Source organism: Zootoca vivipara, chromosome 7 (assembly GCF_963506605.1).
Source record: "Zootoca vivipara chromosome 7, rZooViv1.1, whole genome shotgun sequence".
Classification (NCBI taxonomy): domain Eukaryota; kingdom Metazoa; phylum Chordata; class Lepidosauria; order Squamata; family Lacertidae; genus Zootoca; species Zootoca vivipara.
This window is the reverse complement of record NC_083282.1, coordinates 19,768,184-19,795,932: the sequence shown is the minus strand read 5'-3', so window position 1 is coordinate 19,795,932 and position 27,749 is coordinate 19,768,184. Positions and strand designations below refer to the sequence as shown.

Sequence of the window (27,749 nt, the reverse complement as noted above, 5' to 3'; positions counted from 1 at the left end):
CTAACTAGTGACACCAGATTCAGCTCAAAGCACGTGCATAAAGAAATATTTATTCAGCCATGTGCTCAAAAATGGATTTGTCAACTGCAAATAGCTTGAGCATGTCTAATTCCAACGGATGCAAAGTTCCAGTTATGATCAAGGAGTGTAGAGGATTGCCCAATGCCACCGTAGTCATTTCCTGTAGGGTACCGGAAGCAATCTTTTGATCCACTGCACCCACTCTTGCCAAGCCTACGCAGACGGTGTTTTCTGCAATTTCTGCTAAAAAGGGGAGGAAAGTTAAGAGAACAAAGAATATTACGGAAGCATAGTGAAAGAGGTTGGTGTGCTTGGCACACTTCTGCATGAAGTGATGCTTTCTTTCTCCCTAAAAAAAAGTTACACGCTGCTTACAAAAAGACACTGTCCTCTGAAGACTAATATGGACTTCTCTAAAAGAAAAAAAAACCCACACGTGTACATTGCTTAAGTACTTTGCAATAGGATGTGGCAAATGTGAAAAGCGTCAAGCCCAGGAAGCAAGTTCTCATTCTCAAGGTATTGAATTGCAGGTATAAACCAGTGGGGTAATTCATCAAGAGTCATCAAGTGAAGGCTGCCTAGCTGAAAAGACTCGATTCTGCCCTCCTGGCCTAGTAACTGATTTATCAGCAAAAGGACCAGAGCAGGTTGGGGAAAGGACCAGAGCAGGTTGGGGAGCAGGTTGTATTAACAGAAACCCCATCAGCCCCAACCAGCAATGGCCAATGTTTAGGGATGGCAGCTCTGGAGTCCAACACCATTTTGCCATTCCTAGACTGGAGAATATGCAAGAGAAGTTTAGACAGGGTTGCGGGGGGGGGGGGGGGAGATGCTGGTATGACTGAGCTCGGGATTTCCGTGCCCTCTGGCACTTGTCACGGTGTTTTGTGTGCCAAAAGCGGTTTGGTCATGCTGGCGACGTGACCTGGAAAGCTGTCTGTGGGCAAACGCCGCTTCCTTGGCCTGGAAGTGGAGACGAGTGCCGCACCACATAGTCGAATTCGACTGGACTTAACCGTCCAGGGGTCCTTTGCCATTTTCACCCACACTGGGCGCTGAGCACAAGAGGGCGCCGCAAACATGACTTGGAACAGAAGGCAAGAGGCGTCACATAGGATGCTGCTGTAATGTGAAAGCCCAAAGTCCACCACTGATTGGATTGCTATGAGTTGTGTGTGTCATAGTTTTTTTAGACTTGCATCCTTCCAAATAGGGCTTTTTTTACAGAGACTGATTCCACTGATAACAGCCAATTCTTTCATAACCTTTCTGGGCTCTTAATTGTGCCTCCCATTTTGTTTCAGAAAGACAGTGCATGTGAGCTAGCCGAACTTTGCGGAGCGTTTTGTCATTGCTTCCACCCAACCACTACGTGGCCATTCGACACCCTACAGCCCTATGGAAAGTCTCTGCATTTCACTAACCAGCGAGAATCCCTAGATCCGTCGAAAGTTGACTATTAAGACACACTTTCCCAGGATCAATGTGCCTCCGCTGTTTCTGCAGCAACTAGTAGCTCCAGGAAAAGCAAGTACAGCAAACAGAGTAAGGTCAAAGTGATTCACTCTAAAGTATGTTCATATGGGATTTGCATTTCTTTTCTTTTTTTAAAAAAAACCAACTGGTTCGTGGAGTTTGTGGCTGGTTTGTTTGCAGGCCAACATTCTGTGGCTACAGTGCTCTGCCTGCTTGAAGTTCACGCTTGGCCTCTGTAGGCAATTGCTAGCCTGCCAATTTCAAGAGGGCCCATCTCCAGCACAAATTGGGAGTTATTTGATGCTGCAGTGGTCTGGACACAGAAGGGGAGGGCCAGCCTCAAAATGCTAGCGGCCAGAGCTGACGTGCGTACCTGGTTCTTCGCCTTGTAGCCGCCTGTTTTGCACAATAGCGAGAAGCTGCTCGGCTGCCTGGTTCACGCTCATATACCTCGGTGGCTCATAAATCTTCTTCCCCCTGATGGAAGGAAAGGTACGGTAGTCTGGTCAGCAACTGTTCCCCCTGTATCCCAGTTCCATGTACAGTAAAGCCAAGCTGAATTTAACATGGCTTGCCCAAAATGGTTAAGCTTTAAGATAAAACTTTCTTTGTTGCATCAAACCAACGTCTCATATTCACTCTCTGGAAGCTCTTAAGAGGGGGTGGCAGCCAAATGGCTCTCAAATGTAGAGGCCCATTTAGTTTAGACCCTCACTAGAAGCCTGTGCATGTTTTGTCTCACCCATCGTTTTTGGCAAGGAATACACTGAAAAGGAGGTCTACGGGCCGAGGCGGGTGTTATACATGCTGTCCTCTGATCAGCTGGAGACATAAAGCAAACACTTCCAAGTTTTTAAACAGCCGAATCCAGGTGCTATGTTACAGCCACAGGAACAGCAGGCACTACTAGCAGGCTCTTTTTTGTGGCATCAACATCCGAGAACTGCCGGCTTGCAGAAGAAGCGTCTACCAACAATTAAGTCGGTCGGCGTTGATGAAAGTCTCCTCTGTGCGAGTGCTGTGAATCAGAGCCACTGCGTGGCTGTTTTGAAGCTTTCAAGCTAGGAATTAGAGCCTACATGAGTAAACTGAAAATGCTCTCCGCATCTGAGAGGTGCCACATGTCGCGCTGCCTCCTCGGCACAATCACAAGTCACGTATATTTCGAGACCCCTGCTAATCTACCGTAACTGCCGAGATACATCAGAGAGCACGCTATCCATGCCAAATTGGAAGGGAAGCCTGTATTTTTCTACCATATACTGTATAGTTACATAATTATAGACCCAAAAGCCAGCTCTCAAAGGGTTGTTTTCTGCAAAGTTTGCCAGCCCTGGAGTTGGCAAGAGCAAAGCTTATGAAGAAGTTCCAAGGTAAATTTCCACCAGAGATTGTCGGACTCCGTGGATAAGAATCTAGACCAAAGTAGGGACGTGTCTGGAGGTGATCAATACTTTCAGTGGAGAGGAATAACGAAGCTGCCTCGACTGATCTCTCCTAGATTAGAAATACTGAGCGATCAGGAGAAAAACGAAACTACAGTCAAATCTCAGTTCCTGAACACCTCAGTTATCGTACATTTTGGCTCCTAAATGCCAAAAACCCGGAAGTAGGTGTTCCGGTTTTCAAATGTTTTCCGGAACCCAAACTTTTGACGAGGCTTCCGCTGAGTGCAAGAAGCACTTGAAACCAATGGGAAGCCACGCCTCAGTTTTCGAACATTTCAGAAGCCGAATGGGCTTCCAGAATGGTTTTTCATTCAAGAACCAAGGTACCACTGTACCACAGATGAAATGACTAGGGATCATAGCTAGCTAGCCTAACTCTGGGCACTTATTACCGAAGATACGGGGTGCATACGGAACCTGAGAAACTGAACAGACTTATTAAACCATGAGCTTCCCCCCAATCTTAAAAAATTATTCATTAAATGCTAAAAGACACCAAGACAACCATCACAGCTGCGTTGCCACATGGGCCCCATCCTGCAACAGAAACATCGGAAGCTGCATACACTGACTCAGACCATTGATCCCTCCAGCTAAGTGTAATCTATATTGACCGGCAGTGCCTTTCCTGGATTTCAAGTCTTTCCTAGTCGTACTTGGAGCTGTCAGGGATTGAACTTTGGAGGTTCTGCAGGCAAAGCAGATGTTCCACACCTCACACGCCCCCCCAAAAGGGCACCTGAAAGGGAGGGTGCATGCACAACCGAGACAAAACAAGACCTTCTAAATGGCTTTTGTTTGCTAGCACAAAAAGAGTTTCTTTTCATCGTTTGGACGCCGGTTCCGGCCTTCACCTATCCCAGTGCTACCTGAAGCATGTTGCTTCATCCTGTGGCACTGCGGGACCGGCTGCAGACAAAACAAAACTGGGTGCCAGGAGAGATATTTAGGCATCCGCGTTCACCACTGATGTCCACCTAAACCAGGATTCCTAAACCAGCTCTAATTCTTAGTTAAGAGAGCAAGCTGGATGGCCTAAAATGTGATTAGTATGGCAGCTGATCGGTTCTTTTAACTCCAGGGTGGGGGCCCATTAGCCATGCTGGCTTGGTGCTAATGGGAGTTGGGAGTCCAGGTAGCAGTTTGAGGGCTACTGGCTCCCTCCCCCTCACCCAACCACGCCTTAAATTGAAACATGGAGAGAATCTTTCTCTGTATCAGGCATCCCCAAACTTCAGCCCTCCAGATGTTTTTGACTACAATTCCCATCATCCCTGACCACTGGTCCTGTTAGCTAGGGATCATGGGAGTTGTAGGCCAAAATATCTGGAGGGCCGCAGTTTGGTGGTGCCTGCTCTGTACCATAGTTTTAGTATGCGTTTCACTTACATGCCAGCACACACTTTTGAAGAAGCAACTTACTTCATGAGATTCTCCAGCGACTGTTCCTTGACTTTAATGTCTGCAGGGAAACAGAACGGGGGACACACTTCAAGTTGATTGCCTGTGTATTACTTTCACAAGTATTAAGAAGGAGGACTTTTTAAAATCGTGCTGCATTCGACATAAGAAAGGTATCTCTCTTTCATGCACACCGCTGGCATGTATACATCATGAAATTCTACTCAATATCGATACAGAGTAGATTCCAATGCATAGTTAGCAGAGTAACAACTTAAACATGTTGCAGGCTTCCCAGAAAATAGACCAGAGGCAATTAATATTTCATCCAGCAGAGCTTTACTGCTATGGTAGGCAAATGAGCGTAATGGTCACAAATCCAATACATCCATAAGAAATCCAGTTGCAGCAGCAGACTTAAACTCACAGTAACTTATAACAAGTCTAAACCTTAACACTAAGCATACTATGTACAGTGGTACCTAGGGTTACAAACGCTTCGGGTTACAAACACTTGGGGTTACAAACTCCGTTAACCTGGAAGTAGTACCTCGGGTTGCGAACTTTGCCCCAGGATGAGAACGGAAATTGCATGCTGGTGGTGCGGTGGCAGCAGGAGGCCCCATTAGCGAAAGAGTGCCTCAGGTTAAGAACGGTTTTGGGTTAAGAACAGACCTCGGGAACGAATTAAGTTCGTAACCCGAGGTACCACTGTACAGTCATACCTCGGTTTAAGTACGCCTCGGTTTGAGTACTTTCAGTTTAAGTACTCCGCGGACCCATCTGGAATGGATGAATCCACTTTCCATTACTTTCAATGGGAAAGTTCACTTCAGGTTAAGTACGCTTCAGGTTAAGTACGGACTTCCAGAACCAATTACACGCATACTTTGGGTTAAGTACGCTTCAGATTGAGTACTCTGCGGACCCGTCTGGAACGGATTAATCCACTTTCCATTACTTTCAATGGTAAAATTCGCTTCAGGCTAAGTACGCTTCAGTTTAAGTACTCCGTGGACCATCTGGAACGGATTAATCCACTTTCCATTACTTTCAATGGGAAAGTTTGCTTCAGGTTAAGTACAGATTTCCGGAACCAATTGTGTACTTAAACCGAGGTACCACTGTACAGAAAACCACACCAGAAGGAGAGATAGAAAGATAGTAAGGCTCCTTCTGGCCTTACTTTTATAGTCAGCATGACCTTGACAGAAAGAGATAAAAGAACCAGTTTAAGCCAGCTGTACTGAGCTTCTCTGAAGGAATAACCCATACACCATGAACCTTCTGCCTGTTTCTTTCACAGAGAGAAGCTTCCAGAACCCTCTTGAATTAATTAGAAGAGGAAAGATCTCTACACATCAGATCAATACTTTCTGTGCTAAGAAATGAACTGACATTATAGTCTTACAACCCAACATCTGGTAAATGGTTGAAATCTGACCAAGCCATGCTCATGGCAGACCCGCCGATACCTTTGGAATTAACTTAGTTTGCTGGGTCTGCTCTGACTGTTACTTGATCAGCAGACAAAATGTAGTATAAACACCAACAACTGGGAAACACTGGCCTGCGAGCGCTCCAGTTGGAGAACAGCCTTTACCAAAGGTGTCATGGACTTTGAAGACACTCGAACTCAGAACGCAAGGGAGAACTGTGCTAAGGGGAAGGCACGCTTGGCAAATCCACACCATGATCAACTCCCGCCCAGGAACCAATGTCCCCACTGTGGAAGGATGTGTGGATCCAGAATTGGCCTCCACAGTCACTAACGGACTCATTGTTAAAACCGTGTTCATGAAAGACAATCTTACTCGGCTACGAGTGATTGCCAAAGAAGAAGAAGAAGATTGTACATAATTTATTGCAATGATTTTTCTTCTTGTGGAAAGTGACACAGCATCCTTTAATTGAACTCTCTTAAATACACATCAGCTGTAGATTGTAGCCAAGAAACAAGCTCTGTTGTTTTTTTAGGGCAGACTTACTGCTACATGAATATATTTGGGGTTAGAACGGACGAGATCAATGAAGTCGTTTCCTCTCGCTGTCTTCTAAGTGGAAAACTATGTTTTGTATCATGCTTCACTGAGGAGATGAAACTTCTTGAAACTGATCATCTATTAAGTTAGAGCGGCATGAAACCCAGGGGCCTGGAGATGCAAGCCCCATTAGTTGTGCCTTCCTGTCTCCAATCAAATAACCCAAAAAGACTCATGGCAAGCCTTCACCACATTAGTCACCTTTTCCTATTGAATTAGGTGGGCTGCAGATTTTGGTAAGATGAGCTCATTTCATTTTGTTGAGCCCTAACTCATTCTCTTGTACATTTAAAGATGCAGCTGTGCCTCTTGTCGTTCCATAAAGTTCTCTAAGCTTAGAAGTATTCAGATCTCGGTAAACCACCTCAAATCAAATTTTTGTCAGGGCTCTGAAACATTGTGCGGCAGGTTTTTGTCACTATTTTTATCACTGCCTTTTCTCCTGATGAGTTGCAACGGCTATGGTTCATGTCCATTGATTTCAATGGGCTTATGCCGAGTATGACTTGGCTTGATACGACCCAATGTGTTTCCTAGCTTTTGCAGTCTCGATTCTCCTACTTGGAATTCCTGCTTCATTTTACAGCTTTCGCCTAATGCAAACCTTCAAGTTGTACAGAACAGACGCAATACACAGGAGAAGGCATGCAAGTCCCAACAAAATTCAAGACAAAGGCGATGGTTAAAAGAAGAAGCAGCCACATTGTAAATGACTGCTAACAGTCATGGAGCGACATCTAACGAAGCCATAGTCAGAGCAGACCCATTGCAAATGAATGGGTACCCAACTCCGTAGTCCTGTCAGCTCAAGGCTTTCTGCTTGTGCAGTGGGACTTTCCTCTCTTCTCCTCTCCCTCCATCGTCCCCAAATATGCTCCGGAGACTGGGAAAATGCCTAGGAAGGATTTAGGAGGCATGTAGGGGTGGGGAGAAGAGGTGAAGCCCCCTGGAACAAGCAGAAATCCTTGCACTGACAGGACAGTTACTTAGCACTACATTTTAGATAGAAGCTACAGCCAAAGCCTTTTTCTTCCGGCCAAATCTCTTATTCTGCTACTGAAGTTTCTTAGTACCTTCTATAATTGTACGTGCACAATTGCCCCACTCTAGTTGCCCCAGCATGCAAGGTTGAACGCAAGAGCGTCCACATCTTTATGAGAATCTGACTTCCCAAGCCTAGTTCTTGATCCCGCAAGTGCTGTGCGCTAAAGGGATTTCTCCAGCTGGCCCTTTACTCTGCAATGCCAGCTGAGAGGTGACAGGGCCTTGCAGATCCGACAGGCAAGAAATGGCCATTTACTTTGCAGTAAAGTGCTGCTTCCTGCCTGCTGGGTCTGCGAGGCCAGCTGGGCAGTGCATTCTCGATATATTACAGGGTGACAAAATATGAAACCTTTGTCGCGGTCTGGAGTCCATATTGGTAAGAGACAAAGGATTGATATATCGCCCACAACCTACTTAGGATCTTGTTGATCCATGGCCTTCTCTGCCATGTTCTCACCACCACCAATGGCTAAACACTATGGCACTTTCTATGAGCGTACCCGCAATTTATTGTTATTAATTCCAATATCAATAGACCTTTCCTTCCACCCTCTCTTTATGGGAAGTGAGCTAGCATCATAATCTTTCTCCTGCCATTTATACAGTGTGGCAATTTCATTTCATTCAATCAATTAAAGTTTTGATTTAATCTGTATCCAGCAAACATACTTTCCACCAGCTCCTCAATTAAGTACATTTTCATATTTAAACAAATGGCTGGAATGTCTCCTTCAATAACCAGTCACTTGACAGTGCAGAATTGTTGTAGAGACAAAGAAATGCAGGAACAGAAAGAGGGGAGCAAAAGAAGCCCAAACTTCAATGTTGCAAGATTTTTTGCATCATTTATTTGAAAAAGTCAGCAGGTAATTAAAATAAAATAAAAATCACAATAATGCTTGTTTGTTGACCCTCCTTTCTTGCAGTTCTTAAAGAATGGAGGGGGGAGAGGAGAGGATCAATGAAATGCAAAATGGACAGATTACCGTAAATTGTATGCTAAGGCCATGATGACATTTCACACTGGTGGCTGGGAGCATTTAACAGCTATTAAATCCACTTCTCTCTAAAATGCATTCCAAAATCCCCACCGTATAGGTTTTCATACATTTCAACAGTTAGAGAAGATTTACAACCAAGTCCTGATGTACAGACAGCTTCCAGATGCCAATTCCTGGAATGCACGGAAATTCTGCATGCATGTTCTGACTTGATTTATAAGCTTATTATATGCTGGCAAAATGTAGCTCTTTCCGGTGCGCACATGGAAATAGCCTTTTGACTTGGGAGGTTTGCGGATACAATTGTGGCTTGTGATCAGGGAGAGCAGTGGAAGCCACAGGGGCGGTCTATGCTTGTAGGAACCCCAGTAAACAGTTATGTCCCATAAAGTGTCTGGAGTGTCCTGTAAACTCGTAGAAAACCTGCTTAGCACTGGGGTAATATTTACATTCAGGCTGCAATCAAGGATCCTGCCAGTCGGAAGAAACTCAATTCTCCCCGATCAACCTCAATGTCTAAACAGCACGGAATGATCTAATTGCTTGCAAATTGCATGAGTCTGATTTCCATCCTGATCAAAATTCCACATGTGATTGAATGCATCTGTTTAATCTCTCCCTTTCCTGCACACTGGAGGGTTTCATGCAAGGCTGGATTTAGTCTGAAAAGCTCTGTATGATTAAAATGAATCCTGCCCTGGTGCAGAGACTGTCGGGTCGCCTCCTGTTTCTATTGATCAAGCTCTCCTGCTTTTAAGAGTAGCGGGGAACACAGCCGCTTACGCTATGAAGCTTTCCCCCCTGTCTCTCCTCATGCCAGGAAAAGCTTAATTTCCTTCTGCTGGAACTGCTGTAAAAGACGCAGTAAAAATCCCGGCGATCTTAGTAAAGAAATGAACTTGCTAAAACTTCCTTTTCGCTGGATGATGATTGCAACTTAAGACCTCAAAGCCAGGAAGCTGATGGCATGGGCAGGCCTCGTTTCCTTTTCTCACTGTTAACAGACAACTAAATGATCACCGGGCTAAGGACCAGTTTACAGAATTCAGCAGAATCTACCGGTAAAAACTTCTGCTGGACTGTTTCACCTTTGGGCTGCGAGAGTGGGGTTGGGATAGATGTCTCCCGAAGAAGAAATGGCACAAAAAAACCCCTGTACATAGAAGAAAACCACCACAACAAGGCAGAGGCTCGGCTCCATGACGTGCTATTTTCCTATGTCCAGGGAAGGGTTTGGGGTTTTTGCTCAGCTTTGCTATTTCTTAAAGATGCAATTGCTGCAGGCAAGGAAAAAGGCAGAGGATGCGTAAGGCGGAGGACTTTTAAGTCTACAGTTTGATGCTGTTGCTTCTGCTTTTGGACAGAAGGGCAGAGGCTATCATGGAGGAGAAAGCGACCCATGGCTACTAGCGATGCTCTGCCTCAAAGGTTGCAGGCAGTGATGCTTCTGAATGCTAGTTGCTGGAAGCCAAAGGAGGGGAGGACGCTCTTGTGGTCAGATCCTGCTTGCTGGTTTCCCATAGGTTGGCCCCCGTGAGAAAAGGCTGGGCCACCGCCCTAATCCAGCAAACACATCTTATGTTCAATAGCTGCTCAGCTACTGAGCGTTCTAAATAATGCTGTCTGGTTAAGTGTGATATAAGGAAGTGGTCCTTCTCCTACTAAATTAGCAAAAATGTATAGATTATGATTTATATAACAATGTAAATATTAAATGAAAAACCGAATAAAAATATATATTTTAAAAAAAAACAGGAAGTGGCCCTTACCAAGTAAGCAGAGGGTGTGCATGCCATTTCTTCTGTTTTTGGCTATTTTGTCATAAAAGCTCTCAGGCTTCCACGTATCGGTCCAGAAAACGACAGACACAACTTCTCCGAAATTGTAGAGCTGCCAAGAAAAGAGGGGCAGGGGGGAGAGATGATAATGAGAAGGACACCTATCAGAATTAAGGCTGTAGACTCAAGACTTGACATGGCGTTATGTGCAACATCGAGAGGTTTTTATGGCAAGGGCCGAATCTCGGTGTTGGAGCATCTCTTTGCCTGCAGAAAGGCCCAGGTTTAACCCTTGGTATCTCCAGATGGGGCTTTTCCAAGTTGAATTCAAAAGTGGCTAATAACCATAAAAAGATTGACAAATTAAAAACAACAATGCTCCCAAGGAAAGTCATACTGTAGGCTGAAGTGGCGGCGAGGCTGATAAAATTGTTTTAAAAAAGAGAAAAATCAGTGGCTGCTTGATATTTAAATGCAAGATTCACCAACAACTTAAAATTATTCCCCCACACCTCTGCAGAAGATAAATGAGCTGCCACAGTGTACGGTGTGTGTGTGTGTGTGTGTGTGTGTGTGTGTGTGAGAGAGAGAGAGAGAGAGAGAGAGAGAGAGAGAGAGAGAGAGAGAGATGCTTGTTCCAGCCTGAGTTCAAATCCAACCTAAAGCCCCGTGTTTCAAGATTCCAAATAGGATGGTAAACACACTTTTAAAAAATAATTTATTTTCAACATCACAAGCTGGCACGAAACGTTTCAAAAGGGATTCAAAAGAAAATGAGTTGGTTATGAACAGTGCCCCAATCCAAAATAGCAGAGGAAAATGGTACACAAACAGAACGGACAAAGGTAAATCAAAACTGATATTTTGAGGTAGTTTCCCCTTGCCTTCAGGATCTTACGACCTTGCACATTTCACAAAATAAATTTGAAAGCACCTCAAAGAAAACAAATCAGGATCCAGTGATCTCTGATGCAAAACTTTTTTTTCTTGTAAGTCAATGTTTTTCAGAGTAAAATGCTCCTTTGGGAATTCCAAGTTGAACTTCTGCAATGGTTTGACATGGATGTGGAGAGAACAACATTTTGCTCCCTCACTTTTTCATGCTGGTTCTTGAGTTGTTTAGATTTTTTAAAACAGGGTGCTTTTGAATCTTAACTACCGGTACTTATATCCTTCTCAAATTCCAAAAGGAGTCTTTTACTCCCAAAGATGCTGAGTTTTGCTTTGTAAATATCACCTTAGTTGAAAGAGTTGAAAGCCTGTTTTTCTATGTATGATTTCTGGGATATTCAAAGCTACTCCTGCTTATTTAACTAGGGCACAGTTAGGTTTTGACGCTGTCCTGGGCTTAATACAGAATAAGATGCTGAATCGCTGGTGCAGGATAATTCATAAGGCAGATCTTTGTGTCTGAGGAACAGATGGTGCTAGCTCTGGACAGTTTCTGGTTTCGAAAAATTTCAGATGTATTACTGCATTATGGATTCTCGGTGCAGGGGCCGAATTCATTTGGAAATGTAGCCAGAAACATTCCCTTGAAAACAGAATACAGGAAAGCTTTTTCTCAACTCTGTTTTGAACAGTTGGGGTCAATGGGGAGATTTGGGAGCATACCAGCTCCAGGCAAATTATGTATTTCCGAAGGAGCAACACTGGTTATATTATTGAATGCAAACTTTATGGGCAGCAACTGGTTTCAGTGCATTATTCTTAAATTGTTGGGTCCAAGATCCTGAAGCCGGGGGGGGGGGGGAGATGTTTAAAGAAATTGAAGTGTTGGAAAATGAAAGAAAAAAATACGCTTTTCATTACAAGGCTCAGAAGGTAGCTTCTTTTGCTGTAAAGGCTTACAGTCTCATGAAAAGGGATTTGGAATTTATCTCAGCCTGTTGAGTTTCTGAAGTCATATATTTCTATTTTTAGTTTCGTTTTTGAAAACGTTTTAATTATTTTTGGTCCGTTATGTATATTTTTATGTGTAGTTTTTAATGTGTTTTATTTTGTTTTGCTTTTTTTATTATCTTGACGCAGCCTGAAATTTTATTCAGCAGAGTTTTGGCGCACAGAGGCTGAGACAACTCATATGTCAGTACTGTTGCTCCTTCACAGATGAGCGGACAGCAATGGGGGACATGTCCCCATTCAGAAGGTGCCTATCACCCCATGCTGCCAAGTTAGAAAGCTTATCTTACACACCATTGGTCCAGCTACGTCCCTGCCCCTTTGTCAATGGTTCTTGCTCAGTCAATGATTCTTGGAATATTACACAAGGCGTCCTCTTTAAATACGACACTTGGGTAATCCAGAAAGAGAGTGAGAAATCCAGATTTTGCGTTTCACAACCAAAATATCCCTGCCAGTAACTTGCGGGGACGGGTGGATGGGTGGGAATTTGCTCAAAATACAACCAGGAATTACTGTCAGTTGACCACTGCATTACTCAAAATAGGGGGAAAGGTCAATAGGCAACGTTTAACCCTTTGATTCATACTCGGCTTGAGTATTTTAACTTTTGAGTATTTTGAGTATTTATGTATTTAGGTCAAAGCCCCCCCCCCCCGGTTGTCTTTTGCTGAATCCCAGACTTGATCACAGTCTGCCAAAGCGTACAGCTATCAGTTCCTTCGCCCTGGGTCAATGAAAGTGGTTTTAAAAATCACGAGACAGAAAGAAGCCCTTGCTCCAATGCTCAGTCCACAGAATTCTCTGTCTCTCCTGACCATTATTCATCCTGGCCCCATTGTGATGAGTTTGAACTCTAAATGCATGTAGCTTAGAGAGCCACTTGGCTGCAACCTTCCCAAACAGACACAAGCCATCAGCTTAAGCTCATGTTCTTTAAAAAGAAAAAAGCCCTACAAAGGTGTTTCCTGTTTTTCAGTAACCAGGGGCAGACTAATGGAGCAGGAGCCTTGTGCATCGACAAAATCAGACTTAAATTAAAATGCAAAAAAGGAAGTCAGCCCTTATTTTATGAACATCAAATCCAATCGTTTAAGAAAGTGCCCCTAACTTTTTGTTGTTTCAAATCTATCGGCACAAGTCAAATCCACTGATACAAATCAAATTTGTCCCCGGCATCTGACACTCATAGGTATATGGTCACTGATAATGGAGGCTCCATTTAGGGGGAAGGGCTAGGAGCCATTGACAGACCCATCCCTCTGCGGATTTCTCCAATGGTCCCACTTTACAAGCGACCTTCCCCGGGGACCATTGCCATGTCTCTTGTGGCAATTTCGCAATTTAGTTTGGCGCTATGTAACATGGAAATGTCCCTTTCCTTTATCTGAAACGTAGTGGAAATCGCCTTCTAAGGTTGAGAAGTGCACTAAAATCCACCCTTTGTGGCTTGTATGTGTACCTGAGGCTCAGCTGTTTCTCAGCTCCAGCCCCAGAGGCAACTATACAAATAGATTCTTCTTCTTCTTCTTCTTCTTCTTCTTCTTCTTCTTCTTCTTCTTCTTCTTCTTCTTCTTCTTCTTCTTCTTCTTCTTCTTCTTCTTCTTCTTCTTCTTCTTCTTCTTCTTCCCCAGCTTCATGACACCCAGTGCGGAGAATCTCTCTTAGCCTCTCCAATATTTGCTTCTGGGCAGAGTGGATTTGATTTAAATCACGATTTAAATAACTAGTCAGTAAGACTTGATTTAAATAAATAAAAAGTTACAGAAAGACTCATTCTTGCTGGTATAATCTTAATATTTAAACCAGATGAAGGTTTCATTTTTGAAATAATAAATTTTCAGAGCAGTTTTTACAGTTATATCAAAAATTACTAATTTGGTTATACTATTAGAAATACATAGACAGGTGTTTATATTTGGACAACTTTTCTGCTGTACTTTATTGTAAGGAGAAAAATAATCATTTCCTTATTAACAATTTAAACAATTTATTTAACTAAAACAATAACATCATAGCATATGTATCCATGTTTGTTAACTGATGTGGTTAAACAATTTTTTGTTAAAACAATACCAGACTGAGTTTTAACACACATGAAAAACTCAAAACAAATCCTTATTTCCTGATGAATAGCCTTTGGACTATAATGTAACTTAAATAGAAAACTATCTTTAGAAATATTTTTCCTCCAGAAGCATTTTACAGTGGACCCTCTGGATACGAACTTAATTAATCCCGGGGGTCTGTACTTACCTGGAAAAGTCCGTATCCAGAGGTGCCACTTCTGTGCATGCACGAAGCGCGTAGCACGCTTCTGCGCATGGCAAAACCGCACTTCCGGGTTTGCCGCGTTCGCAACCCGAAATTACGTTCCCCGAAGGTAACGTAACCCGAGGTACCACTGTATTTTAAAACTCCAATTTAAAAATAAATAAATCCGATTTAAAAATAAATAAATCCGACTTTTTTATTTTTTAAAAAACCATTGATATTTATCCACCCTGCTTCCAGGGCATAAAGAAGAGCATTGCCTACATTCATAGAAATAAAGCTTTTACTTCTTAGAATCTCAGTTACATCATGCTGTTTTATTTAAAAAAGGAGAGAGAAAGGAAGCGCCACAGAAAGTCCGGCCACAAAGTGTGCAACTTCTCACAGCTGTTTCCTACAGATCGGACAGCGTGCCTCAAGCCTGCGCTCTGCAGAAACCTGTCTGGAGAAATAAACAGAGCTGTGGTTTCCCGCTGCCGGGAAGCCACTTGCACGAGAGGAGTTACCTGGAGGCCGCAACAGCCGACGGCGTTCAGTATGGAGGCATTGTGGATGACTGTGTAGGGCACTCCCAACTTCACCGCCCGGAGGACGAGGTCACTGTGTGTAGTCGCCCTGCAGTAACGAGGCAGTGGGTTATATGGGGCGTACAGAGGGCCTACGTTGGGCCTCACAGACTTAAAACAGCCTTCCACAACCTAAGATAAGATAAGATATCTTATCTTCCTTGGATTCCCAAATTCCTATCAGGCCCCAGCCAGTACTGACCGATGGGCAGGGATGATGGGAGTTGTAGTCCAACAAAACATCTGAAGAGCACTCTCTCTCTCTGTGTGTGTGTGTCTATTATGTGTGGGGAGGCCGATTAAGAATATTTCTACCCAGTTCTCTTTTTCTAGAAAAAGAGGTGCCAGAACTTGCCATGAGTGAGTTATCTTAGAATGGCAATGGCGCCTACACCTGAGAGTTCTGGCTGAAAAAGATGTCCTGCCTCTATCAAACCTATCACAGCTACTCAAATAAATAAGTGCCTGTAGGCATATAGGAAGCTGTGACGACCAGTGTCCCACTCTCTCTTACTATCACTGCGGCACAGGAATCCAGAGGGGAAAACACCCACCCTCTTCTCCTGCCGCCTCAAAAATAAACCCCTTTTACTAATGGGTTTCTTAGTAAGGAGAGCCTTCCAGCTTGCGTGACCTGGTACCTCAAGAAACTCTAGGCTGTCTGATGGGATAACCTCTTGCCTACAGTAAAGGGTCTCCCTCAGTTTGATTCCCCACTGTAAAATTTTGCCCTATGCACTCTGGCAACTTCTTGGCACCTCAGGTTACCCTTCTAAGCCTCCTCCGTGTAACTTCAGGACACAAACTGCCACCTCCCTGCCTGAGGTGAGTTTTGCCCTCTCTTGAGCCACCACGGCTGTGAGTCCTGGTACCTCGCTGGAAAAAATACAGACGGACCTTTTTGGCAAAACAGAGATGAAGTTTTATTGTGTTAAAAGCATAAGTGTTTCTTTAACGTGTCAAGTATTTATTTGCCTTGTTCCAGTTGTACAAAAAAAAACTCAGTCAAACATTTAACTTTAAGTTTTCCTAGCCTCTTCACTTTCTTCATACAAGCCACCACATCACACCACACCCTCCTCCCTTTCCCTCCTAACTAACCAAAACCGACACTCCCTCCTTTTTAACCGGGCACAGTCCCGCCCCCATCAGAGTTCTATGTCAGTCAGGCTGGAGGTGGGTTAACTCTTTGCCAGCCGGGTAGGAATAAACATTCCAAAAGTGCTTCGATTTGTCACAGAAGCACAGGAAGTAACAAGAAAAAGGAGAGCCCAACACAAGATGCTGGAGGAAAAGCAACACACTTTTTATTTACTGCAATTAAGTGCATTCCTCTTTCTTCAGCACCTCGAGGTTGGTTCTCCTGTTTCGCCCTTTGCGAAAGATACATGATGCATCACATATAAACAAGCAAAGATCCTGAGGGTAAATCTGTACACTTTTTGACCGATAAAGCCTTAAACGGCTCAGGACCACAAAAGATCAGGCGCAGGTTCTAAGTTTGCACAGAAGGCACTTTAGCAATGTAAACATGCGGAAGGTGAAGGAGGCAGCTTTTTGCGTTTTAACTTGAATAACGCTGTATTAATGCAGTTTTGCCTGCTAGTTAGGCGGCCCCTTCTTTTTTTGCCCCTTACAGAAGATTGCAGAGCATCTCGCTGACTGGGAAACATCAGCATGCAGAGCAGCACCGGCATAACTCCCGTCCTCTTCTTAATTACTGTGCAAACAGGCCTTCGTGCAATTGTAAACGAGAAACTTTGCATGCGTGCTCTAAACTTGCACCAGTATGCAAAAGGGGTTTTGTTTTCTAACTGTTCCCATTTGCTATTGAGGAGAACTTTGGGGGAGATGGATTGTCACCCCTCAGGAGTGCTAGATCTGTACTGTACATGCCAGACAGGCATCTAACTTTTTCTTTAAAAATCCACTCTCTTCAGAGGGATGTACAGGAACAAATGGTTGGGCAAAGTCCAGGGAAGAGCACTAGAGTGGGCAAACAGCATGCAAATTAAGGCACAGATTGATGCTTCAGTTAAGAGGGCTGCATCCTCTGTTGAAAGCAGATTGCCACCCTCACTTTTGCTCAAAGGGGTCATCTGAATCTATATGGCCTGCCCCATCTGAACTGTTTTGTGGGGTGGCAACCGATCCCAAGACCGATCTTCTGCAGCATCTATGATTACTGAAAGCCCCGGCTTTGTAAATGTTGCTGCTCAAGTATTCATCAATCATGTTCGCTGCATTAGGCAGCCGGGTGTGGAAATGCATTTAAATAAGAAATGCAAAGCTGAACAATGGCTTCAGCTGCCCTCTTTTCCCCAAGGTGTCTTAGTTCCGTGCTGCTCATTCCATGGAGGTGAGCAGGGAACAGAAACGGCATCTGGCGGGGAAGCAGCCCTTTCCCAGCCACAGGCACTGAATTTCCAAAAGTGCCCCGGAAAGTCTCTCTCTCTCTGCCTAAACCCCTCTCCTTTCTAACATTTTTGTCACTTGGAGTTTTCAGGCACTAGCCAAAGGGAACAGGATTTACAGCTTTTTCCCATATAGGTTCTGCGGTCACTTCTTGATTCTAGCTTGTCACCAGAGGCTCTGGTGGCCCAGTGGCACAGAATGCTGACTGCCAGCTATCACTGTTCCTGGACAGGTTTAGCCTGGGACTTAGGAACGTCCCAGCTTGACCACCACAATGTGCTGTGTGTGGAGCTACCCTTAGAGATGGCATGGTGACTATCTCTCCCTGAGCACAGTTCAAGGGGATGATTTTGACATAGAAAGTCCCAAATGGCATGGGGACAAACAAGCTGAAAAACCCTCCCCTCTCCTGATACTATCCTTCCCCTGAGCCACAATTGTCATGGATGCTTTAGCTGAGATTCCTGCATTGCAGGGGGTTGGACTAGATGACCCCTGGCATCCCTTCCAACTCTACAATTCTATGATTGGCCAGGGAACCCCTAATAGTTGAACCTTCTTTAGGGTTCTACTTGAGCTTGGAAATCAGATTTCTCTGAAATCAGGCAGCGGATTTCCCGGATTTCTCTGAAATCAGGCAGCGAAGGTTCTGGTGACAACTCAAAACTATTCCTGTCCTTTTGGACCTTTGAACAAGAGTATTGTGCCGTTGATTATAACTGCTGATCAGATACAATGGATACTGTGATTGCTTGGCTCAAGGAGCTTTCAATAGATTTATTCTTGTATGGCAGCCTTTCTCAAACTTCAGCTCCCAGATGTTCTTGAACTACAACTCCCAAGACTGCTCAGGACTGCAATACCACAAGGACTTGCCTCTATCCATATGAAGCTACCCAGATCCTGAGATCATCTTCTGAGGCCCTTCTTCATGTGCCTCCTCCCCGAGGGTGGCAACATGAGAACGGGCCTTTTCTGCAGTGGCTTCCCGTATGTGGAATGCTCTCCCCAGGGAAGTTCACCTCACGCCTTCATTATACACCTTTGGGCGCCAGGCAAAAACGTTCCTTTTTAACCAGGCCTTTGGTTGATTTGATTGACATTCTATGCCCTTTTAAAATGTTTTTTTTTTGGGGGGGAGGTTATCGGGTTGTCGTTTTCATTTTTATTAGGTATTTTGTGGTTTTATATCTCGTGAAGCTGAGGCTCCAATACTTTGGCCACCTCATGAGGTGGAAAAGACCCCGATATTGGGAAAGATGGAGGGCACAAGGAGAAGGGGACGACAGAGGATGAGATGGTTGGACAGTGTTCACGAAGCTACGAACATGAGTCTGACCAAACTGCGGGAGGCAGTGGAAGACAGGAGTGCCTGGCATGCTCTGGTCCATGGGGTCACGAAGAGTCGGACATGACTAAACAACTTCTTGATTTTATTCTGTGAATCGCCCTGAGAGCCCCGGGTATAGGGCGGTATATAAATTCAATAAATAATGATCATCGTCATCATCTCTGACATGCAAAAAATATTTTTGCTGCAGCAGTACAAAGGTGCAAAATTTTAATAACATTGTTACTTCCTTGAGTGGCGTAATGACTTTAATCTCTCAGTCTGGCATCATCTGCAGTTAAGTACCAGCTCAATTAGAAAAGGGAGGAGGAGGAAAATGGTATCCTAATATTCCCTAGAGGTATATTTACATTAATTACTCTCCCCCCCCCCCGCTTGACACATACATTTCTTTATAAGGAGGGAGCCATCGCATGATGTGCACGGTGATTACGTTTTCCCAGCCCCCTCCGCCCCCCTGCGGCTAACATGGCAATATTAATTTTGAATCACCAGCTGGAGACAAAAAGCCCTCTCCTGTATGGCTTGACATTACAGATTGATGATGCTTGACTAGCTAGGGCAGAAGAATGGCCTCCTGGTAACAGAAAGGGCTGCGGCTTCCAGGGGGAATAGGAAAACAGAACTTAAGAGGCTTAATAAACCAAACCGACAGAACCCAGATGTCCACAGTATACATGAGAAGTGTGCGAGGAACATCGCAGCACCGAAAGCAACCACATGGCTCAGAGCTGCAAAATGTAATTGAACCGAAACTGCCTTTCAAACAAGTATAATCGAGCATCTCAGGCAACGAATAAGAAAAGCCATGCGGGGGGAAATCCAGTCGGATTGCTTTTTGGACAATTGCCACGGATTTTAGGGCTGTCACCTCATTATTGATGGGACAGTTTATATAGGAATACAGGCCTTCTGTTCACTCGAAAGAAGTGCTCCGTATTTTGGCAGACAGGAGATTCCTGATCTACTAACCAAAGCTAGGAAACCAGGAGTGCACCATGGCTAGCTAGCATCGTCTCCAGTGCTTGAAATTTGCCAGGCGCCAGGCGCATTTTGCACCTGGCTATCGGCCACTTGTGACCAAGTGAAGTTGCCCGGGCGCCAGAACGGCACCTGACGTCTCCACCATCTGGAGGTACATGCCTGGGGATCTGCACAAATAAAAATGAATTTCAGGAACCCAAAAGTTGCATTGAGCCATCTGACCCAAACATGGCAACCAGGCATTGCGTTTTGGTGACTGTAACCCTGGTTTAACAAGCCATTTGGCACCTAGCTTTATATATCTGAGTTTCTAACACAGGCGTTTGCTCCTCTGCTCCTCCCCTTCCATGGTTCGGCACAGACGAAGGTCAACACTCACTGGATTCACTCGGAACCAGAGGTCAAAAATCCACTTTCAAACCCTGGTTTCAAATTCCGGTGAGAGCCAATGTGAATGTGCGGTTGCAGCATGCTTAAAGCAACTGTGGGGGAGAGGCAGAAACTTGTGCGAGAGGTGGGAGGAGGGAGCGTGCGAGTCTATGGGATGTTTGCGCCAAGATGTTGCTTTTACTTGGTACAGATGTTCATTGTAGACCTAACATAAGCGTTAATTTCAGTTGTATAGGCCTGTTCAGGCTTGTGGGACCCAATTTGGGTTTTTGTTTTTTAACTAGAGCTTTGAAGTCCACCACCTGGAGCCAGGAGCAAACCAGTAGCTCGAATGTATGGGTAGATGCAGAGGTTGGATGGCCATCTGTCATGGATGAGATTCCTGCATTGCATGGGGGTTGAGCTAGATGACCCTTGGTGTCCCTTCCAACTCTACAATTCTATGATGTGGAGATTTAAAGGAGGCTCTGAGGAATTTGTGATCGGGACCAGAAGCATGTTCACAAACCCTTCTTCCCCCTGACCTGCAGCCCCCATACTTTTTAAAGTAATCGCAATTAGGACGTGGGAGGTGTGTTTTTTAGCTGTTGTCATTGTTGCTGTTATTATTACACTTATTCGTCACTTTAAAAAAAAAAAAAAAACCCCAGAAAGTAACCCAAAGCGTCTTACAAAGTAATATAAAAGCAAACCCAAAAAGCATCATAGCATATATATAAAAAGGCAGGTCTAATACAACTCACCTCACTAAAAATAGGTAAGAGGCCACAAGTATACATGAAATCCTCTAAAGCCTGGGTAAAACGAAACACTTTGGCCTGCCACCTAAAAGTTGCTAATGGTGGTACCAGGCATGGTTCTCTGGGGAAGGCATTCCACAATGGGGGAGCCACCACTGAAAAGCCCTGTTCTCGTGTCACGTTAACCTCTGCACCTCCCTTGCAGGTGACAAAGGTCCTAGACAGAGGTGGTCCTTGAGGTATTGGGGTCCTGAGTTGTATAAAGCTTTATAAGTCAAAACCAGCACTTTGATTTGAGCCCGGAAACTAATTGGCAGCCAGTGAAGTCATGCCTGAGCTGCTGTCATAAGCTCAAACTGTCTTGCCCTGGTCAGCAACCTGGCTGCTGAGTTCTGCATCAGCTGCAGTTTCCAAACCATCTTCAAAGGCACGTACAGAGCATGGCAGTGATATAACTGTTAGACCGATTCGGAGTCAGAAACCCTTGCTGATCCACTGCAAAACCCCCGAAGATCAGTCAGTAGGTCCTGATACACCTTTCTGCCCAACCCTGATGTCGGCAGCCAGTTTTTTATATTCAAAAGAAGCATAGGTGCTTCTCCAAAACCCTGGATTTGCTCATAGCCAACATGTTTGAAAGGCAGTCCCCGCCACATAATCAAAGTACAGTACTATAGAGGTTAAGGTTTAACATGGCTCTGGTAACAGGATTATTTAGAGGTGTTGCCTCCTCTTACCCAAAAGGATCTCCAACTACAAGAAAAGCCACATCACACTGATGTGCACCCTTCAGGATTGTATCTGCTTCTTGTTCTACAGTTTCTCTGTCAGCAAGAATCAGTTCTTTGCCATAGAACTCCTCCTAGGGGGGGAAAGAAAGGGGGTATTATTTCACCCAGAGCTGTATCCCACCATCCCTCCAAAGAACTTAGGGTGCATTTACATACCAGTGCTTCCTTTCCAACAGTGAGGATTGATGTGTAGGCTTCCAGGTACACTCGGCTACACTGCTTTATTACCTCCAGGCCTTTAACTGTAATATCTTTGGCATCTCCAAGTCCAAGTCCAATCAGGTAAAGCATTATTATTATTATTATTATTATTATTATTATTAAGGAATGTAAAAGAATAGACACCAATTCCAGGGTGGAGTGCTTTGCAACCTGCCAAAAAGTTGAATCAGAACAAAAAAGCAATCAGAAATTCAGTATATTGTTGTTAGTTAATGGAAGATTGTAAATAATTTTGTTCTGTGAACTGCCCTTTGTTCTGTGAACCATCCTGAAACCTCCAGGTATAGGGCGGTATATACTGTACATTCAATTAACAACAACAACAACAACAAATAATAATATAATAATAAATAAGGTTTTCCCCAGCAGAATTTATTTCTTGAATTACAGGTTTCCATAAGCAGTAAAAGAAAGCAATATATGGCTACTATTTATTTGTCACCCAGTGCAAAACATCTCTAGGTGGGTTATATAACAATTAAGAAACCATCAGGTTTTGCAATAAAGCAACAATGCCCCTCCTCTAAAATTATATATAGCAGAGAAACAGCAGTAAGCATAGTAGTCATATTCCTACAAAAGCATGGGAGAAGAGGTAGGTTTTAACCTGGCGCCGAAAGGATGTTACTATCAGCATTTCACAGATGTGAAGCCACAACCGAAAAGGCCCTGTCCTTTGTTGCCATTCTCCAAACCTCTCAGAGAAGCACCAGGATAAAGGGTCTCAGGTGAGATGGGTATGTTCGAGTCAGGAGATGTGTACCATTGGATACTGGGGTCAATATGGTGCATTTTGGTTAAACCAGAACTAAGAATCGGGCTCAGAAATGGATTGGTAGTCAGTGCAACTGCGCCAGAGATGGGGTTATATGTTCCGATTGCTTTGTTCCGATCCAACATGCAGAGAAGCACTGCTTCATCCTCCCCCTCCTTTCCTCAAAGCCAGCCAAGTAAAGCTGCGGTGCTACGAAACACACTTACCTGGGAGCCACCACCACTAAATTCAGTGCACCTAGAAGCAGGTTGCATTTCTACTCTGGACTGGCACGAAACTCATGGTCACTGGGTGACTTTTAGACTGCCCATTCTCTCTCTCTCTCTCTCTCTCTCTCTCTCTCTCTCTCTCTCTCTCTCTCTGCCTAACCCACCTTGCAAGACTGTCAGGAAATAGCAAACTCTGCACTCTCCTGGACTGCTTGGAGGTGAAAAAGGGGGAAAGACTAGGAGAATTGTATGAACACTTAATTTAGAGTTCCAGCCCCACTGTGCATGTGTAGACGCGGGTTGTCACTATTGTTCTGGCAAAATATGGGGCGGGGCATGTGGGTGCCAGTTGTTTTTGTGGTGCTGAAGTGACTGCAAAGCTACCCATTGCAATCTATTGCTGCCTAACACAATACGGCCCCTCAGGCATCTGTCACACTCCCTCCCTCTCTCACACACAAATTTGTAAATCTGCCTGTGCTTGGCTACCCAGAGCTTAAATACATGACCTTTCACACATGACCCTTTCAAACGCTCATCTTTGGAAAGACCCAAATCACAGGTTCACAGAGATGGAAAGGGAGCCAAGGGTCATCTAGTCCAACCCTCCTTGTGATGCGGGAATCTCAGTGAAAGGGAAAGACAGCACATGACTATATCGATGATGATGATGATTTATTGATTTTTTTTATACCGCCCTATACCCGGGATCTCAGGGCGGTTCACATAATAAAATCAAGATATAAAACCTCAAAATGCATAATAAAAATAAAAACAACAACCCAATAGCCCCCCGCCCCGAACGCAGCACGAAACCGTACCAATACAGGACATACACTGGGATACGGGATAACCCCTAAAGTGGCAACGTCGCCCAGGACACCGGACTGCAAGCTTACCTGAGAAACCCCACCACGCACACCTGTACACGCGCCAATATGCAAAGCAGGGCTCGCTTAGCACCGGCTGCTGCGGCTCCTGCCATTGGCTGGAGAGTCCCATCACTCCCCCCCCCCCGCCCCGGCCTGCTCCCGCCTCCCCGCTCGTACTCACACGTGCGCCGCCAGCGGAGCACCTCTCAAGCCGCCGCTGCCACTTCCGGGTTTCCCCGCCGCTTTGCCGTCAAGCGAGACAGCTTCGCGACAGTTTCGCGGCGGCCGAAGCCGAGAGACAGAACGAGGAGCGGCTCGCCGTGGGGGGAGGAGGAGATGAAGGAGGCGGCGGAGGCGCGCGGATGGCGCCTGGGCCGCTGAGGTGGGAGCGGCTCGCCATGAGCACGTGGGCGGCCGGCAAGGCGCTCGCGGGGCCCTCGGCCCGCCTCGCCAACGGCCTAGAGATCCCCATGCTGGGGCTGGGTAAGTGCGCAGGCCGCCCCCTCGCTTGCTTGGTTGAGGACACTCGTTATACAGTATTCCTATAATAATATAATATAACATAAATAAAAAAACCCTTCCAGTAGCACCTTAGAGACCAACTAAGTTTGTCATAGGTATGAGCTTTCGTGTGCATGCACACTTCTTCAGATACGAAGAAGTGTGCATGCTTCAGATAGGAAGAAGTGTGCAGTATCTGAAGAAGTGTGCATGCGCACAAAAGCTCATACCTATGACAAACTTAGTTGGTCTCTAAGGTGCTACTGGAAGGATTTTTTATTTTTGTTTTGACTACATCAGACCATCACGGCTACCTACCTGTAAATAATACAACATATTATAACAAGCCACCCCCTCGCTCACTTTGTTGATGACGCTCATTATATTCCTATAATAATATAGCATAAAATAATATAACACAATATAAGCCGCCCCCTCACACGTTTTAATGACACTTGTTATATTCACATAACATCACATCACATAACAACATAATATAAGCTGTCCCCTCACTTGCTTTGTTGATTACACTCATTGTATTCCAATATAATATAATATTTATAACCACACACACAAAACCCCGTTCCCGCCTCATTTCCCTCTCACGAATTGCAAAGTGGCTCGTAAACAAGAAAGGGCAACGGCTTAAGGAAGTCAAACCCTTGAAATGATGAAATGATTGTATAATTAATGAAATGTATAAGTTTGAAAAGTATAAAAAAAACTTGAAGGAAAAAAGGGGCAACAGCATGAACTGAACAAACAGTGTTTCGCCCTTGCAGTACAAACCCTATGGGATAATTGACAGATCACCTGCAATGGTTTTAATTTGCTTCATTGCATTCATCATCAGCATATGCCCACCTTTGATCTTCCAAGGAACCCTGTGAGGTAGGTTAGGCCTCTGGATACTTGGTAGTCCTTCTGGCTGTTAACCAGAAGGTTGGTGGTTTGAAATACACTCATTGTATTCCAATATAATATAATATTTATAACCACACACACAAAACCCCGTTCCCGCCTCATTTCCCTCTCACGAATTGCAAAGTGGCTCGTAAACAAGAAAGGGCAACGGCTTAAGGAAGTCAAACCCTTGAAATGATGAAATGATTGTATAATTAATGAAATGTATAAGTTTGAAAAGTATAAAAAAAACTTGAAGGAAAAAAGGGGCAACAGCATGAACTGAACAAACAGTGTTTCGCCCTTGCAGTACAAACCCTATGGGATAATTGACAGATCACCTGCAATGGTTTTAATTTGCTTCATTGCATTCATCATCAGCATATGCCCACCTTTGATCTTCCAAGGAACCCTGTGAGGTAGGTTAGGCCTCTGGATACTTGGTAGTCCTTCTGGCTGTTAACCAGAAGGTTGGTGGTTTGAGCCCATCCTTACTGGGAGCCTTGTTTCATTAAGGAGATGTTTGGATGGCGATACTTGGCTCTGTGACCATACCTTAAATCCCGTTCCTCCTCCTGTAGAATTATTTCCCCATGCACAACCCAAGTGCAGAACATTGTGTGGAAAAGAGGGCTTTTGTTTTTGTAGGTGTTGGCAGTGAAGCATCAGAAAATGGTCTTTGGTGATGTAATATCTCCTTGCTAAGTCCTCTGCCTTAGGAGTGTTAATCACTTTCCTTTCATCAGTCAAGCATCCATTCAACCAGTGATGATAATGATGAGGATAATGCTAATTAGCCTTTATGTAGTACACTTCAAGTGTTCAAAGTGCTTCCTATCTTAATAACCCCTACATGGTGATCAACTCAAAAAAATGAAAGGTGGGTGGAAATTCGCATGCATAATAGGCAATGAAAGGGAGCATTAAAGAGAAAAGGAAAGGTTTATTTCTTTGCCTTTCCATGGCCACTATGCTGCATCAGCTCACAGTGATTCAACAGCAGCATAGTATTCACCAGCTACCGTACTTGCATTCAAGAACTACATAAAATTAGCAGGAGGTCACTCTTCCCTAGTTGCTCAGGCATGCGAGTTTTCATTATGAAGTTTGGAAAAGTCTGTTTCTCTCATCAGTGGAGCAGAGCAAATAAATGTTCTTTTCCTAGCTATGCCCCTTTGAGAAGTGGAGAAAGGGATTATTTTGTTCATTGAACTGCAGTTGATGTTGTGGGGTGGGAAAAGGGCTTCCTTGCATAATGACACACTTGGCTTTCTCTTGAACTGATCCCGCTGTTAACTTTTTAAAAAGACTGCGCGTGCGCAAACACACTTGCACACCCTGCAGCTATCAAAATTGGCATCTGGGTTGGCTACTCAGCAGTGCCCAAGCAATAAGAACTTGCCTGTGTCTGCTAAAATCAGTGGCAAAACACCCATTGATTGTAAGGCACTCCTTGCTGAGGTCCCAAGTAAAATCCCGAAGAGCAGTGTCCTCCTCTTCACATTGAAGGAATATTTGAAGATGGTAGAAAGGGGAAAATCAGGAGCTTTGTGGGCGTGGAAAACTTGAGTAAATAATACATCAAGGCAGCTGCAATATTTGAAATGCTTAAGGTGATTCTGTGCTTGTGTGCCATTTAAGATTATTAGGAGCGAGTTTTGTTTTTAGGGATATTCGTCCAAAATTACTGATCTTCTTGAGAAATCCCGGTTAAGCCTCCCAAGGAACTCCAGGGTCCCTAAAACACAGTTTAAATGTTGGTTTAATTAAAATCTGCAGAATATCTCCTCTTCTTGAAACCCCTTTGAAATAGGACCACATGGTGCTCATCATACACTCTAATTCTAATAAGTAAGAAGGCGTCACTTCCTGGCCTTTATACTGTAAAGGCTTCTGTGGCCTTGTAAAACTTCTTTTTAAAAGCTTCATTGTAGCATAACGGCTAAAAACAATTGGGAAAAAAATAATAGAGCAACCAGAGCAGCTTATTGAAAGCAACGCAGTGCATTCAGTGTGCCTTTATTGTTGAAAGCCATTGTGGGAGGCGAGGGACTTAATAAATGGAATCTCCTGGTGTTTAAAAAGTATTTCATTAGTTCTAGTCTTAGCAAGATACTTATATAAGCATTTTATTAAATTACAGAACAGAAACCAGTAGTTGCAAAGCTGTTCACCATGTAACAATTTTGGAACTTTATATGGTATATGTTCTTAGAAGAACGACCCTGGTTTCTGTGGCATTTTAAAAGCTGCCTTTTAAACATTGCAGTTTTTTGTCTCCTTATTGTGAGGGGGAAATTTTTTGTTTTGATTGTGCATCCTTTATTTAAATAATAAAGAATTCTGGTTGATGTAATTATTAGAATTTCAGGGTTTTAAGTAGCACGGGCCTGTGAAACAACAAGCTGCCAGAATGCTAGTGTAGTACACAGAGTTCTGAACTTAGCTCTGTTGGTTCTGGGTTCCAATTCCTGAACATAGCTCTGGTGGTTCTGGGTTCAGATTCCTGCTTATTCTTGACTGAATGAAATTGAGTCTCTTAGCCTAACCTAACTCCTAGCAGATGAAATTGAAAACCATCCTTGGTAAGATTCCACACACCCCCAGTAACTTCTCATGGTGTTTCTCTGAGGGAAGGTT

General features: G+C 44.2%; 2 protein-coding genes across 7 annotated transcripts in view; one reads left to right on the top strand and one right to left on the bottom strand.

Annotated features, from left to right (window-relative positions):
- Positions 1–34: 34 nt before the first annotated feature.
- DPH5 (diphthamide biosynthesis 5) lies at positions 35–23,936 on the bottom strand. 4 transcript variants are annotated; one of them, XM_035124069.2, is made up of 8 exons: positions 23,887–23,936; positions 21,784–21,999; positions 21,574–21,698; positions 14,897–15,005; positions 10,206–10,326; positions 4,371–4,410; positions 1,874–1,977; positions 35–264 (listed from the first exon to the last, which is right to left on the bottom strand). In XM_035124069.2, the coding sequence occupies exons 2-8, from the start codon at positions 21,916–21,918 to the stop codon at positions 50–52; spliced, it is 849 nt and encodes a 282-aa protein (XP_034979960.1). In that variant the 5' UTR covers positions 21,919–21,999; positions 23,887–23,936; the 3' UTR covers positions 35–49. The 4 variants fall into 4 exon arrangements, with proteins under 4 accessions (XP_034979960.1, XP_060132678.1, XP_034979961.1 ...); XM_060276695.1 differs by lacking the exon at positions 23,887–23,936 and adding an exon at positions 23,733–23,838; XM_035124070.2 differs by lacking the exon at positions 23,887–23,936 and having other exon boundaries at positions 21,784–23,838.
- A 36-nt stretch (positions 23,937–23,972) lies between these two features.
- LOC118089425 (glyoxal reductase) overlaps positions 23,973–27,749 on the top strand; it is a 62,790-nt gene continuing 59,013 nt past the window's right edge. For 2 of the 3 annotated variants that reach the window (XM_035124074.2, XM_035124073.2), the window contains exon 1: positions 24,061–24,188. In XM_035124074.2, coding sequence (XP_034979965.2) covers positions 24,068–24,188 — 121 coding nt within the window. In that variant the 5' untranslated portion in view covers positions 24,061–24,067. Of the gene's footprint in view, positions 24,189–27,749 lie in introns of all 3 variants that reach the window. The other variant, XM_035124072.2, reaches the window with a different exon arrangement.